This window comes from Pituophis catenifer, unplaced genomic scaffold (genome assembly GCF_029215685.1).
Source record: "Pituophis catenifer annectens isolate HBS135680 unplaced genomic scaffold, rPitCat1.0.hap2 SCAF_1, whole genome shotgun sequence".
NCBI classification, from domain to species: domain Eukaryota; kingdom Metazoa; phylum Chordata; class Lepidosauria; order Squamata; family Colubridae; genus Pituophis; species Pituophis catenifer.
In genome coordinates, this window is record NW_027256881.1 from 353,802,991 (window position 1) to 353,817,990 (window position 15,000).

The 15,000-nt window shown below is 47.9% G+C and overlaps 1 protein-coding gene across 1 annotated transcript in view; it reads right to left on the reverse strand.

Moving 5' to 3' along the window:
• The window catches only part of FBN3 (fibrillin 3), a 192,867-nt gene that overhangs the window by 159,913 nt on the left and 17,954 nt on the right, over positions 1–15,000 (reverse strand). Inside the window, 5 exon segments of the mRNA XM_070939090.1 lie at positions 1–21; positions 1,974–2,016; positions 2,018–2,069; positions 6,955–6,967; positions 13,950–14,036. Of these exon segments, the coding sequence (XP_070795191.1) occupies positions 1–21; positions 1,974–2,016; positions 2,018–2,069; positions 6,955–6,967; positions 13,950–14,036 (216 nt within the window).

Sequence of the window (15,000 nt, forward strand, 5' to 3'; positions counted from 1 at the left end):
GGCACCCTCCTTCGCAGATGGCTGAGTGGAAAGGGAGAGAAGCAGAAATCAGAAGATGAGCTTGGGATTCCCAGGAAGATGGGCTTCGGAGTGCCTCTTTTATGGGGGTGATTTCAGAGGAAGAAATCTCACTAGATATGGTCATTGCAAGGATCAACCTAAGAGGGACAATCTGTTCTCCAAAGCATCAGAAGGCAGGTCAAGAAGCAACGGGTGGAAACTAAGGAGAGAAGCAATCTGGAACTAAGGAGAAATTTCCTCACAATGAGGATTTTATTTATTTATTTATTTTATTGAATTTCTATACCGCCCTACTCCCGAAGGACTCAGGGCGGTGCACAGCATGAAATAAACAGATATACAAAATTTAAAATCGAATAAAATGAATTAAATAAATTTGGCTGAATTAATACCCATAATTTAAAATACCCATAATTTTAAAATACATTAAAAATTTAAAATTTACACTTAAAAGGGAGAGGATTTAGGGGAGGCTAGCTTGATGAAATAAAAGCGTCTTCAACTCGCGGCGGAAGGTGCGCAGATCCGGAATCCTCCGTATCTCCGGGGGGAGCTCATTCCAGATCGTCGGTGCCCCCACAGAGAAGGCTCTCCCCCTAGGGGCCGACAGCCGACATTGTTTGGCCGACGGCACCTGGAGGAGCCCCTCTCTGTGGGAGCGTACTGGTCGGTGGGAGGCTGTTAGTGGTAGTAGGCGGTCCCGTAAGTAACCAGGTCCTAAGCCATGGAGCGCTTTAAAGGTGGTAACCAAAACCTTGAAGCACACCCGGAAGACCACCGGGAGCCAGTGCAGCTCGCGCAGGAGAGGTGTTACATGGGAGCTCCATGTTGCTCCCATAACCACCCGCGCGGCGCACTCTGCGCCAGTTGGAGCCTCCGGGTGCACCTCAAGGGGAGCCCCATGTAGAGAGCGTTACAATAGTCCAGACGAGAGGTGACGAGGGCATGAGTGACTGTGCGTAACGAGTCCCGATCTAGAAAGGGACGCAACTGGCGAATCAGGCGAACCTGATGAAAAATCCTCCCGGTCACGGCCGTCAAGTGCTCTTCTAAAGACAGCCGTGAATCCAGGAGGACGCCCAAGTTACGAGCCCTTTCCGTGGGGCCAATGATTAATCAGTGGAACTGCTTGCCACCAGACGTTGTAAGGTGCTTCATCACTGGAGGTTTTTTTAAAGAGAGATTAGACAGCCACCTGTCTGAAATGGTATAAAGCTCTCCTGCTTGAGTAGGGGGTTGGAATAGAAGACCTCCAAAGTCCCTTCCAACTCTGTGATTCTGCATATTATGGGTCAAATAGATCCAGAAATGACTTTGGGTTTTAATCCCTGCTCAACCTTCAAATTTTCTGGGTGGGGAAGTGCTTCTCTACCTTGGGAAAATTAAGACAGATGGACTTCAACTCAGGGGTGAAATCCAGCAGGTTCTGACAGGTTCTGACGAACCGGTAGCGGAAATTTTGAATAGTTCGGAGAACCGGCAAATACCACTTCTGGCTGGCCCCGGAGTGGGGTGGGAGTGGAGATTTTACAATATCCTTCCCCAGGAGTGGGGAGGGAATGGGGATTTTGCAGTATCCTTCCCCTGCCATGCCCACCAAGCCATGCCCACCAAGCCACACCCACAGAACCGATAGTAAAAAACTTTGAATTTCAGCACTGCTTCAACTCCCAAGATTCCTTAAACCAGAACACACATTTAACTCAGTTTTTTCTCACACTTGGCTAATCTAATACCTGGGACTTCATCTCCCAGAATTCACCTCTCTTAAAGTGGGCAAGGTTGAGAAACATTGATGGAGAGTGATTTTGGGAAACGGACACACCCAAACTATCCAGTAAGGTGGTTGTGAAAATAAAATGGAAAATAAAATGGGTGTGATTTTCCCCAGACCTCTGCCCAGGGATGCCCACGGGCAGATGGTGGCTGCCCGGGCCTGCGTTGGCACTCACGTTGGCCGCAGTGGTTCCCGGTGTATCCCTTCTGGCACAGGCAGGGCCTCCTCGGTGCAGCTTCCCCCATTCAGACACTTCGTGCTGCAGGACGGACTGCGGGAGGAAGGAGGACAGTCAGTAGGAGGATAAGGAAGGTGGGAGGGAACGAAAGAAAGAAGGGAGGGAGGGAAGAAAGAAGAGGGAAGGAGAGAAAGAGAGAAGGAAGGGAAGAACAGGGTGGGAGGGAGGGAGGAAGAACAGAAGGAAAGAGGGAGGAAAGAAGGAAAAAACAAAGGAGATAGGAAGAAAGGAGGGAGGAAGAACAAAATATGAAAGAGGCAGGGAGGAAAAGAGGGATGGACGAAGAACAAAATAATGAAAGAGGCAGGGAAGAAAAGAGGGAGGGAGGAAGAACAGAAGGAAGGAGGGAGGGAACGAAAGAAGGAGGGGGAGGGAGGAAAGAAGATGGAAGGAGAGAGAGAAGGAAGGAAGGGAAGAACAGGGTGGGAGGGAGGGAGGAAGAACAGAAGGAAAGAGGGAGGAAAGAAGAAGAAAACAAAGGAGATAGGAAGAAAGGGAGGGAGGAAGACCAAAATAATGAAAGTGGCAGAGAGGAAAAGAGGGAGGAAGAACAGAAGGAAGGAGGGGGGAAATGAAAGAAGGGAGGGAGGAAGGGAGGAAGAAGATGGAAGGAGAGAAAGAGAGAAGGAATGGAAGAACAGGGAGGAAGGAAGAACGGAGGAGATAGGAAGGAAGAAAGGGAAGGAGGAGAACATGAAGGAAGGAGGGAGGAAGAACAGAAGGAAAGAGGGAGCAGGGAGGAGGGAGGACAGAAGATGGAAGGAGAGAAGGAAGGGAAGAACAGGGTGGGAGGGAGGGAGGAAGAGCAGAAGGAAAGAGGAGGAAGGAAGGAAGGAAGTAGATAGGAAGGAAGAAAGGGAGGGAGGGAGGGAGGAAAGAAAGAAGAAAGAAAGGGGGAGAGGAAGGGCAAGGAAGGAAGGAGATAGAGATGGAAAGGAGAGTAGAAGGAAGACAGGGAAGGAGGGAAGACAGGACTTTCCCAACCCCCCCCCCTCTCTCTCTCTCTCTCTGTGTGTGTGTGTGTGTGTGTGTGTGTGTGTGTGTGTGTGTGTGTGTGTTTTCCTGCAGAGGGATTAAAAAAAACCATTCAAGACCCTTGACCCCCCCCACCCACAGCCGAACAAGTGCTAGGCTATGGGTCACATCTCCCCTTCACATCTGTTGTGTGGTTTTTTCAGCCATGAAGGTTGCTAAGGTTCCCAAATATTGACAGGGGTCCTTCCCAGGAGGAACATTTCTGCAGTTACACCCCCCACCCCGCTCCCTCCCATCCCGGCCATCCATTTTTATGGGTTCGCGGCCTTCCCCTCCCTCCCTTCCTTTCCCCCCTGCCTGAGATGCTCACATTGAGTAGGTGGGGCTGTTTTGTGTGGAAAAAGGGAGCCCCCCCTCCCCCCCCGTGGCTGTAAAATTTGGGAAAAACCCCACCCACCCAACGTTTCTCAAGAGCAGGGGTCTCCAACCTTGGCCACTTTAAGACTTGTGGACTTCAACTCCCAGAATTCCTCAGTCGAGGAAATTCTGGGAGTTGAAGTTCACAAGTCTTAAAGTGGCCAAGGTTGGAGACCCCTGCTCCAAAGAGTTTGTTGTCCCACCAATGGCCCTCCATGTTTCCCAGCTGCGAGACCACCCCCCCCAGCCTTGAGCCAGGTTCCCCATCTACTCCATGGCCCATGTGTCCCAGCCAGCCCCCGAGCAGAGCGACCTCCCTGAAATCCAGCTCTGCTAACTTCTCAGTCCCGCCTCCGCCCTGGAATCGCCCTGTGGTCTCCCATCCCTCACTCGCAGAGCCGGACCTCTCGGCTCGAGAGAGAGTCCTCGACTTACGACCGCAAGGGAGCACCCCCCCCCCAAACTCCCTGTGTGGTTAAGTGAGGCACGTCTGGTGAGTTCTGCCCCGTTTTACGACCTTTCCGCGCCACGGTGGTTGAGTAGATCGCGGCGGGTCGTTTAAGGGAGTCGCACGGTTGTGTAAGCGAATCCGGCTTTCCCTGCGGAGTTTGCTCAACAGAAGGTCGCCCAAGGGGATCACGTGAGCCCCCACTCCACCCCAAAGGACCTTCGTAAATATGAATCCTCCGAATTTGGATCACGCGACTGCGGGGAATGCTGCAACCGTCGCTAAGTAAGAAAACTTGTCAGAATCCATTGTAACTTTGAACGGTCGCTAAATGAACTGTTGTAAGTCGAGGACTTCCTGAAACTGAGTTGGGCTGAAGTTGGCCAGGACTCTCAGCCTGTCCCCCCTCCCGGCCCGTGTTTTGGCCAAGTGGGGGCATCCGGCTGGGCCTGTTTTCCTTGCCATCCTTTGTGGCAGCCCCTGGCGTTGCCGTAAGAGAGAGCTGCAAAGGGCAGGGGTCTCAGTTAGTGGCCAAGGGGGGGGGAGGCTCCAGTAGTGGCCCAGCCCAGCGGACCCCTGCTTCGGGTGTGTTTCTGTGAGGCACGTGTTTTTTGAGCTGGGTTTAGGGAGGTTAAACCCAGCAAATACAATCCTTGGTTGTGTGTAAACAGAGGGATAGATTCAAAACCACGTGGAGTATTAGTATTGTGTTGTAAAGCCTTAGTAAGGCCACACCTGGAATAACTGCGTCCAGTTTCAGTCACCACGTTTCAAAAAAAGTTGTTGAGACTTTGGAAAAAGTGCAGAGAAGAGCAACGAAGATGATGAAAGGCCTGGAGGCTAAAACACACGAAGGACGGTTGCAGGATTTGGCTTTGGCCAGTCTAGAGAAAAGAAAGGACTAAGGGGTGACATGATACCAGCCTTCCAGTATTTGAGGGGCTGTGTTGTGGCTCCGTTACCTGAGCCTGTGTCATCGTCAGTAGAGGACTCCGAGAGTGAAGGAGAGGAGTTGGCAAGGCCTCCCTCTCCAGGACCCTCCTCTCTGGCAATGCCTTCGGTATCCGCCGAAGGGCAAGAGATAGGGCCGGGGCCAAGCACGTCCACGCAGCCACAGATGGACAGTGATGAGGGTAATGAGTCTTGGCTGGATCCACGCCAGCGTCGCAGAGATAAGCGCGCGCAACAGAAGAAAAAGGCGTGCCCGAGATTAGGCTGAGTCACTGGACCACACCCCACAGGATATAAAAGGGAGCGTGGTGGCCAGTCAAACCTTGTGACGAACAAAGCTGAAAGCTTCCATGCCATTCTGCATTGCCGGACTTTTGCTTTAAGACTTTGCTGGAGTATCTCTGACTTGATTAATTCCGTAATTATTGAGCTGCTTTCCTTTGATGTATCAGAAGCGGGGAGAAGTTATCTCTCCTCTTTGGTAAATAATAAACTCTTGGCAGGCAGCCACTAGGTTGTTGCCAAGTTCCGTTATCATAAGGAAAAGGATTTTGCCGGCTGGTTTGGTCTTTAACTCCTCAACGTCTGTTGGTGTGTGTGCGTGGGGTTGGGGACAGAACAGGCTGCCCCAAAGAAGAGGGGAGTCAAATTATTCTCCAAAGCCCCAGAAGCAACAAATGGAAACACATCAAGGAGAGAAGCAACCTGGAATTAAAGAGGAATTTCCTGAGAGCGAGGACAATTAATTAGTGGAACTGCTTGCCACTAGAAATTGTAAGGTGCTTCATCACTGGAGGCTTTTAAGAAGAAGAGACAGGACGGTCACTGCTCTGAAATGGGATAGGATAGGGTCTCCTGCTTGAGCAGAGGGTTAGACTAGAAGACCTCCGAAGGTCCCTTCCAACTCTATTCTGATTGATGGGTTGACTGGTTCGGAGGTGGGCTTCGCATAATTTAACAACCGGTTTGCCCCAGCACCGAAAATGTGAGCTTGGGTGCGCCTTCCGTGGGTGCACGTAGACTTCGCTTTGAGAGTGCAGGCACTTGCACGGATGCACGCGGATTAAAAAACGCAGCTCAATAGTGTTTAAAATGTTTTTCTATCTTCTTTTCTTTGTCTTATTTTTTTCCTGCCAAATCCAGTTTTAAATCCAAATGGAAGATTTTTTCCAGGGCTTTAGGTTTGATTTTTTAAAATTCTGGGTTTTTTTTCCCCATCCGCTTTAATCCTTCTATGCCAATTAGCCGCCGATCCTCCGCTACAATTTTTTTCAAGCAATCAAAAACTTTTTTTCTTTTACCTGTGAGTTGGCCAATTTACTCACCCGGTAACACTACTCCATTCAATTACTGCTCCTACATTCCCTCTTTCTGATCGTGTCCGTTCTGGCTTGTGACAGCTCCTTAATGGCTGCCTTCCTTCGCCGACAGGTCGAAGACAAATGCCGGCATTTCAGGGAACTTGCTCATTCCCTATTCGTGCCAGCCAGCGTCTTCTTTCTTCGCTGTCTCCACAAGACAGCTATGATCCCTGGGGATCCCCAAAATCGGCTAGGATATCGGTGTTCTCCTGGAGCCCCAGAATCCACACCGTATCGCCTGATGCCGGCCACGCCCCCCCCCAAACGCAGCTCAATAGGACAGCCTAGCGCCGGGGCGGGTGAGCGGGCCCACCCACAGGTCACAACTACCGGTTCACCCAAACCGATACGAACCGTCTGAATCCCAACCCTGGATTGGTTGCACTCAATAGAGAGAGGTCTCCCATTTTGGGCCGCCTCTCAGCCATGGCTGTCCACGAGAGATTTGGGGTCCGGTGCAACGCCCAGCCTACCTCGCAGGGCTGTCCCAGGTCCCGCTACCACCGTCACAAATACACGCCGGGAATTTTGATCAGGTGATCGTGGGGATACTGCGACGGTCGTATATGTGAGGAACTGACTTAACTGGCTTTTTCACTTCGAACGGCCGGCCCGAAACGAACATTTGGGAGGCTTTAAAGAAAGCTCTGGTTTGGGCCCAAGGGGCCCAGATCTGCTGCCCCCGCCCTCTCTCTCTCTGTGTGTGTGTGTGTGTGTGTGTGTGTGTTTTCTGTGTGTGCAGTGCGTTTGTGTATCTTTCCACAACCAGGAAGCTGCTCCTGAGGAAAGTTATTAAATCCACCTGCTCATAATTGCTCCTTGGAAGGGCTGTGGGCGTATGTTAAACTGGCAGACAGGAATGGAAAACTCCATTTGGGGAGGTCTTTCTTTCAGAGCATGAGGGAGGGCTTGCCCCCCCTTTTTTTGCTGCTCCTTCTTGCAGTTTCCAACATGTTCTGGACGGATGCCTGGACTGGACCGGCCCCAAAAGGAGCCGGTTTCAGCCTTGCCGGAGTCTGCCTGGGTCTCCCTGCTTCCGTCCTCAGCTTCTTTCATTCCTCCCCTCCTCCCCCACCCACCCACCCACCCACCCAAGGACCCTCTGGAATGCAGACCACACCTCCCGTCCCCTTCCCCGGCTCGAATTCCTGGCATTGCTGGGGGATTGCAAACATCTGGCAAGTCTGCGAGCCGAGCCCCATGGAAGAGACCAGCCTTCCCTGGCTTTGGGGAGGGGGCAGGGAGGCGGCCCTACTCCCCAGCCCCCCCTGCAGCCAGGATTAGCCAGGAAAGGGGAAAAAAAAACAACAACCCACATCTTGACGGATTGAATTCAAGGGAGGACTTGTTCCCAGTCCTTCCCGCTCCCGTTTGCCCCTAAGACACTTTATGAGCTACAAGTTGGAGCAAGGCTTAAAATTTTCATGCAGATCCGGCTCACTCATTTAGCAATTGCTTTAAAAAAAGAAACAAAAAAACCCACAAAATCTGTGCAGAGAGGCAGATTCGGAAAAAAAAAACCAGGCACCGAGCAGACCATATTAGGAGATTTTTTTTTTTTTTTAGGGTTAGGGTTTTGTTTTTTTGCACAGTCAGACTGGAGTTGGCATCGTTATTTACCTATCGAGTCCTTCCGAAGAACCTGGGACAGGGAGATGTTTGATGGTGTTACAAATATCGTGGCAGGATATTATAAACCGGCACGAGTAAAGCTGCCTTTAAGAATCTGTAGAGATTCTCAGTCCATCCAGATCATGGTTGTCCCAAATGTGGGGACAGACAACTGAATTTTCATGGGCTTTTTTTCTTTTGAAGATGTTTCGCTTCTCTTCCAGCTCTGACTGGATGGAGGGGAACGGAAGGATTTCTACTCCTTGCAGACAGCTGGTCATTTGCATTATTTTAGAGGGCCATTGAGGCCACTTGGAGGTTTACCTGTGTCCTCACGGTTACCTGAGTGGTGCACCTGATTCCTGTAGTCTGCAATTTTTCCTCTGGAAATCCATTCCTACTCCCAGCCCATTCCAAGGGGGTTCATCCCAAATTGTATAGCTAAAAGTCTGTAGAGATTCTCAGTCCTCCAGGTCAGGGTTGTCCCAAAGGGGCTTTTTCAAGAGGCAACTGGACTTTGTTTTTTGTTTGAAGACGTTTCGCTTCTCATCCAAGAAGCTTCTTCAGCTCTGACTGGATGGTGGGGAACGGAAGGATTTCTACTCTTTGCAGACAGCTGGTCATTTGCATTATTTTAGAGGGTCGTTGAGGCCACTTGGAGGTTTATCTCAAGTGTCCTTGGGGTCACCTGAGTGGTGCTCCTGGTTCCTGTAGTCTACAATTTTTCCTCTGGAAAATCCTTCCTACACCTCTCCAAGGGGGTTCATCCCAAATTGTATAGCTAAAAAACCATGACTTGGATGACTGGGTGTGGGGAAAAAAACAAGGAAGTCCAGTGGTCTTTCAGTTACAGGAACTGGGCCTGGCTGGTCTAGGGAAGAGAAGGACCAGGGGAGACAGGATAGCGTCTTCCAATATTTGAGGGGCTGCCATAGAGAGGAGGAAGGGGGTCAAGCTATTCTCCAAAGCACCTGTAGGTCAGACAAGGAATAATGGATGGAGAGTTTCAACCTAGAAATGAGGAGGAACTTTCTGACCGTGAGAGCAATCAACCCATGGAACAGAAGTTGCCTTCGGAAGTTGTGGAGCTTCATCACTGGAAGCTTGAGCGGGGGGTTGGACTAGATGACCTATAAGGTCCCTTCCAACTCTGTTAATCTGTTAAATCTAATTGCCTCCTGAAAAAGCACATTTGGGATAAAGCTGTCTTTGCAATTGACCGAGGGGGATTTTGTCCATGTCGACAGGGTTTAAGGGATGTTCCAGATGTTTTCAGATCACATCCAAAGAGTCTATTACTATGAGTAGCATTTTGGGATTCCTGGCAAGATGGGTGGCGAATACACTCAAGCAATGACAATAATATTATTGTGGGAAAGAAAAAAAAAGTCTACTTCGTTTATAACGTAATAGCAGGCGATGCACGAATTGAAGAGAAACAGCTAGGGAAAAATAACTTTTTTTTTCGTGATTTGCAAATGGAAGTTGAGCGATTGTGGAGGAAGGAATCAATGCTGATGCCAATAGTAATAGGGCTGCCTAGATACACGGAAATTTTGAACTCATCAGACCTGAATATTCTGACTTTGCAAAAAAAAAAAAAGCACCTTACTTGGAACTGCCTATAAACTCAGATGTTACTTTAACGGTGTCCTTGGTTAGGACTTGAACTGTTAAGTTTCTACCAGTCCCAGACTGTGAATCGAATTGAAGATTGAAATAATAATAATAATAATAATACAATAATAATAGTAATAATGAGGAGGAAGAGGAGAAGGAAGAAGGAGAAGGAGAAGGAGAAGGAGAAGGAGAAGGAGGAGAAGGAGAAGGAAGGAGAAGGAGAAGGAGAAGGAGAAGAGAAGGAGAAGAAGAAGGGGGAGGAGGAGGAGAAGAAGAAGAAGAAGAAGAAGAAGAAGAAGAAGAAGAAGAGAAGAAGAAGAAGAAGAAGAAGAAGAAGAAGAAGAAGAAGAAGAAGAAGAAGGAGAAGAAGAAGGGGAAGGAGGAGGAGAAGAAGAAAGAGGAGGAGGAGAAGGAGGAGGAAGAGGAGGAGGAGGAGAAGGAGGAGGAGAAGGAGAAGGAGAAGGGGGAGAAGGAGGAGGAGGAAGAGGAGGAGGAGGAGGAGGAGGAAGAGGAGGAAGAGGAGGAGGAGAAGGAGGAGGAGGAAGAGGAGGAGGAGAAGGAGGAGGAGGAGGAGGAGGAGGAGGAGGAGAAGAAGAAGAAGAAGAAGAAGAAGAAGAAGAAGAAGAAGAAGAAGAAGAAGAAGAAGAAGAAGAAGAAGAAGAAGAAGAAGAAGAAGAAGAAGAAGAAGAAGAAGAAGTAATAGTAGTAGTAGTCTGGATAGTGGATGTGGCAGTGCCTGGAGACAGAAGAATATAAGAGAAAGAACTGGAGAACATAACAAAATACAAAGACCTACAAATAGAAATAGAACGACTACGGCCAAGGCAAGCAAGGGTAGGACCCAATAGTCATAGGCGCCTTGGGTGCAATCCCAAAACAACTGGAGCACCACTTGAACACCATCCTTGGCATTGACAGATTCGCCATCAGTCAATTGCAGAAGGCGGCTTTACTGGGAATAGTTTCCATCCTGCGACAATCTCTGTAACCCCATCAAACATCCAGATCTGCCTATCCAGGTCCTTGGTAAGGACTCAATAGATAGACAAAAATGCCAAACTCAGGCCAAACATCTGGCTGACTGTGCGCTGAATAGTAATAGTAATAGTAATAAATTATTAAACGAGGCATTTTCCAGGGCGATTCCCTTTCACCCCTACTTTTTATACTCTCAATGCTACCACTGACAATCATTTTGAAGAAGATGAACTGTGGATACGAACTTGCAAAGAAAGGACTGAAAATCTCGCACTTGATGTACATGGATGATTTGAAGCTGTTTGGTAAAACAAAAGCTGAACTGAATTTATTAATTGAAAACACAAAAGAATTCAGCCAAGACATTGGTATGCAGTTTGGAATTGATAAATGTGCAACAACAGCAACCAAAGCAGGCAAGATCATAGAAGAGGATGGAATAGAACTAGAGAATGAAGAAATGATAAAGGCAGTAAAATCAGAAGAAGGCTACAAGTACTTGGGGATTTTAGAGGCCTCTGACTTAATGCATAATAAAGTCAAGGAATTAACTTCAGCCAAGTACATTCGGCGAATTCGTAAGATATTAATGTCCAAATTGAGTGGAGGAAACATCATAAAAGCCATAAATACCTGGGCTATACCTGTGATTCGATACTCTGCAGGAATAATTGACTGGACCCAGATGGAGTTAGACAATTTGGACAGAAAAACAAGGAAGCTTATGACAATGAATCATGCCTTGCACCCTAAAAGTGATGTTGACCGATTATATTTACCAAGAGCAGAGGGTGGTCGAGGACTCCTACAAGTAAAGCAGACTGTGGAAGAAGAAAAATGCAGCTTGAATGATTACATCCAGAAAAGTGAAGAACCAATGATTAAGGAAGTAAATAAAGGAGGCCTTTTAAAGACAACTAAAACAAAAGCAGAATATAAGAAAGAAGTAATTGAGCAGCGAGCTGAAAATTGGAAAAGCAAAGCTCTACATGGCCAATACTTGAAAAGTATTGAAGACAAAGCTGATGAGAAACTAACTTGGAACTGGTTAAGATCAGGAGTACTGAAAAAAGAAACAGAAAGCTTTATTTTGGCAGCTCAAGAACAAGTCACAAAAGAAACAAAGCTTTATTTTGGCAGCTCAAGAACACTGCCACAAACTGCATGAAGGCAAAAATTCAACATATTACCACCAACAGCAAATGCCGCCTCTGCAACGAGAAAGATGAGACAGTCAACCACCTGATCAGCGGGTGCAGCAAAATTTCACAAACTGACTACCTACAACGCCATGATCGCGTTGCTGAGATCATTCACTGGAAATTGTGCCAGAAGGTTGGATTTGAGTACAGCAAAAACCACTGGGAACATCAGGTTGAGAAAGTTTTAGAGAATGAGAAACTCAAGATCTTGTGGGACTTTAGGATTCAGACTGACAGGCACTTGGTCCACAACACACCTGACATAACAATAGTTGAAAAGAAAAAAGTATGGTTCATTGACATTGCAATACCTGGTGATGCACGGATTGAAGATAAGCAGCAAGAAAAAAATCACAAAGTACCGGGACTTACAAATTGAAGTTGAGCGACTGTGGAAAAAGAAATCGTGTGTTGTCCCGATTGTAATTGGAGCCCTCGGAGCAATACCCAAAGGGCTACCCCGCTATTTAGAAATTCTAAATTTGCCGGACTTGAACATTTTGACTCTACAAAAAACCACCTTACTCGGAACAGCTTACATCCTCCGACGATACCTTAACAGTTCCTAGGTCCTTGGTTAGGACTCGAGCTGCTGAGCTATTAACCAGCCTCAAAGGCTGTGAATCTCACTACAGATTAACCAATAATAATAATAATACACGGCTATGGATGAAACATGTAACAGTGATACCCATTGTCATTAGGGCACTTGGTACCATGTCCAAGAATTTTATAACATACATCAACAAATTGCAGCTTCCTGCAATAACACCAGCGGAACTGCAAAAAACTGCGCTTCTCGGAACATCGTACACCTTAAGAAGATACTTGGTTGATATCTAGGATGCTGGCAGCAACCTGTATCAACCATTAGCACCAGTCAATGGTATTTGTGATGCATTTTTGAATGTTCAGTTGACTGAGTTTCATGTTTCATGAATAAAGTAAATAATAATAATAAAGCTAGTGCCAATAGTCACTCATTGCATTACGGTGTGGTATGCTGGCTTGACAGCCACAGATAGAAAGACGTTACAGAGAGTGGTGAGCACAGCACCTAACATGAGCCCTGATACCACTAGGGCTCGCTGCCTGTTGTGACCCAGGCTTACTAAATCATTACAATACACAATTAGTCCCAAAAAAAAACCTATTTTATTGTAACAGCTGAGAATTACGTTCATTTCCAGCTGAGTCCCAATTAATTGCAAAACAAATCCTTCGGAAGATCACCAACCTTTATCTTCCTTGACACCCTGCCAAAGGCCTTACTTGGCAAAGCCCCACGAAGTTCAGAAACAAACAAGAGATGCCGACTGGAAACAGAGTTAGCAATGTTGCTTTCCTGAAAAAGGCCCAAGTGCGTTTCTTTCTTTTTTAACCCTTATGGGAGGAGCCAATCACCTCCTGGCCTTACTCCCGAGTCGTCCCTTTTGCTTTAGCTGCTCTTGCCTTCTGACAGCTCTGCGCATGCATGCACTAGCAACAGGCTCCTCCTGTGCTTCTGCCTCGCTGCTGTCTGACTCTGGGAGCTCCGGAGTCCATGCATTGCTCCCAGATGGCCCTGGCCCCATCTCTGCCTCTGACGCAGAGCCCTCGTCCGGGCCTTCCCCAGACTCCAGGATTGGCCCATGTTCCCCCCCAGCCTCCTCACTGTCCGACTCCATTGCCAGCTCCGCAGACTGCTGGCGGACCACAACACTGCCTTAGAAGAGTGAGGAAAATCCTCAGGGATGACTCACACCCTGGTCAGCGCTTCTTTATTCTCCTACCATCGGGAAGGAGCTATAGAAGCATAGGCAGCCGCACAAACAGGCTGAAGAACAGTTTTTAAGCACCTGAGGGAAAGACAAGAAGCAATGGGTGGAAACTGCCCAAGGAGAGATTCAACCTGGAAATAAGGAGAAATTTCCTGACAGTGAGAACAATTAATCAGTGGAACTACTTGCCACCAGAAGTTGTGAATGCTCCAACACTGGAAGTTTTTAAGAAGAGGTTGGATAACCATTTGTCTGAAGTGGTGTAGGGTTTCCTGCCTAAGCAGGGGGTTGGACTAGAAGACCTCCAAGGTCCCTTCCAACTCTATTCTATTCTATTCTATTCTATTCTATTCTATTCTATTCTATTCTATTCTATTCTATTCTATTCTATTCATTCGAACTGCCAAATTGCAGGCAGCCGGCAGTCAGCAGAAGTAGCCTGCAGTACTGCCCTCTAACCACTGTGCCACCGTGGCTCATTACGTTGACAGCAGACCTTCCAAAGGCGATGGAAGATTTACGGGCCCTATCACGCACAAATGCACACACACGCAAACACAAGCAGACTTTTTCCTCACCTCCTAGAGAACCACAGTTCGGAGAGAGTTGTCCGCTGGAGCAGGTGCACATATTCGGCCGCGAACAGAAGCCGTCCCCGCAGGAGTTCCGGCAAATGGCTGTTGGGAAAGGAAAAGGACCTGAGTCCCAGAGGGTGGGAAAGGGGTCTCCCCTGAGCCCAAGAAGTGAGGAGTGGTCCTGCACCGGGTTTCACCCCATACATTCACGCCCCCCACCCCCAAGAAAGGCTGGGTCGGTCTGGGATGGTTGAAAATGGTCTAAGGTAAGGTTGTTTGAAGAAGGCTTCATCCCAGGGGTGAAATGCTCCCGGTTCAGACCGGATCGCCCGATCCGGTAGCGATGGAGGCGGGTGGTTCGGAGAACCGGTAGCAAAAATCCCTGCCCCCACCCCCAATACCCAGCTGAGCCGCACAGTCATCAGAGGCTTTTTTTTTTTTTACTTTTAAAAGCATTTTTTCTACAACCTCTTTGGCCGAAAAAAATGCTTTTAAAAGTAAAAAAAAAAAAAAAAAGCCTCCGATGATCGCGCAGCTCAGCTGGGATCCTCAAAGGCTTTTAAGAGCATTTTTTTTTCTACAACCTCTTCAGAGCCTGTAGAAAAAAATGCTTTAAAAGGCTCTGAGGATCCCAGCTGAGTTGCCTGATCGTCAGAGGCATTTAAAAGAAAAAAAGCCTCCGCCGATCAGGCAACTCAGCTGGGATCCTCAGACGCTTTTAAAGCATTTTTTACAACCTCTTTACCAAAGAGGTTGTAGAAAAAATGGTTTTAAAAGTAAAAAAAAAATAATAATTGGCCATGCCCAACCAGTCACATTTCTTCCCCCTCCCCCGCCCACTAAGCTACGCCCACAGAACCGGTAGTAACAAATTTTAGATTTCACCACTGCATGGTCGTCCAGGGAGAGCAGAAAAGCCATTCTGCAAACACCAGGGTTCAAATGTTGAGATCCTTTTCCTTTTCCCTTTCCTTTCCCCTTTCCCCTTCCCCCTTCCCCTTTTCTTCTTTCCTTTCCTTTCCTTTTTTTCCCTTTCCTTTCCCCTTCTCTTCTTTCCTTTCCTTTC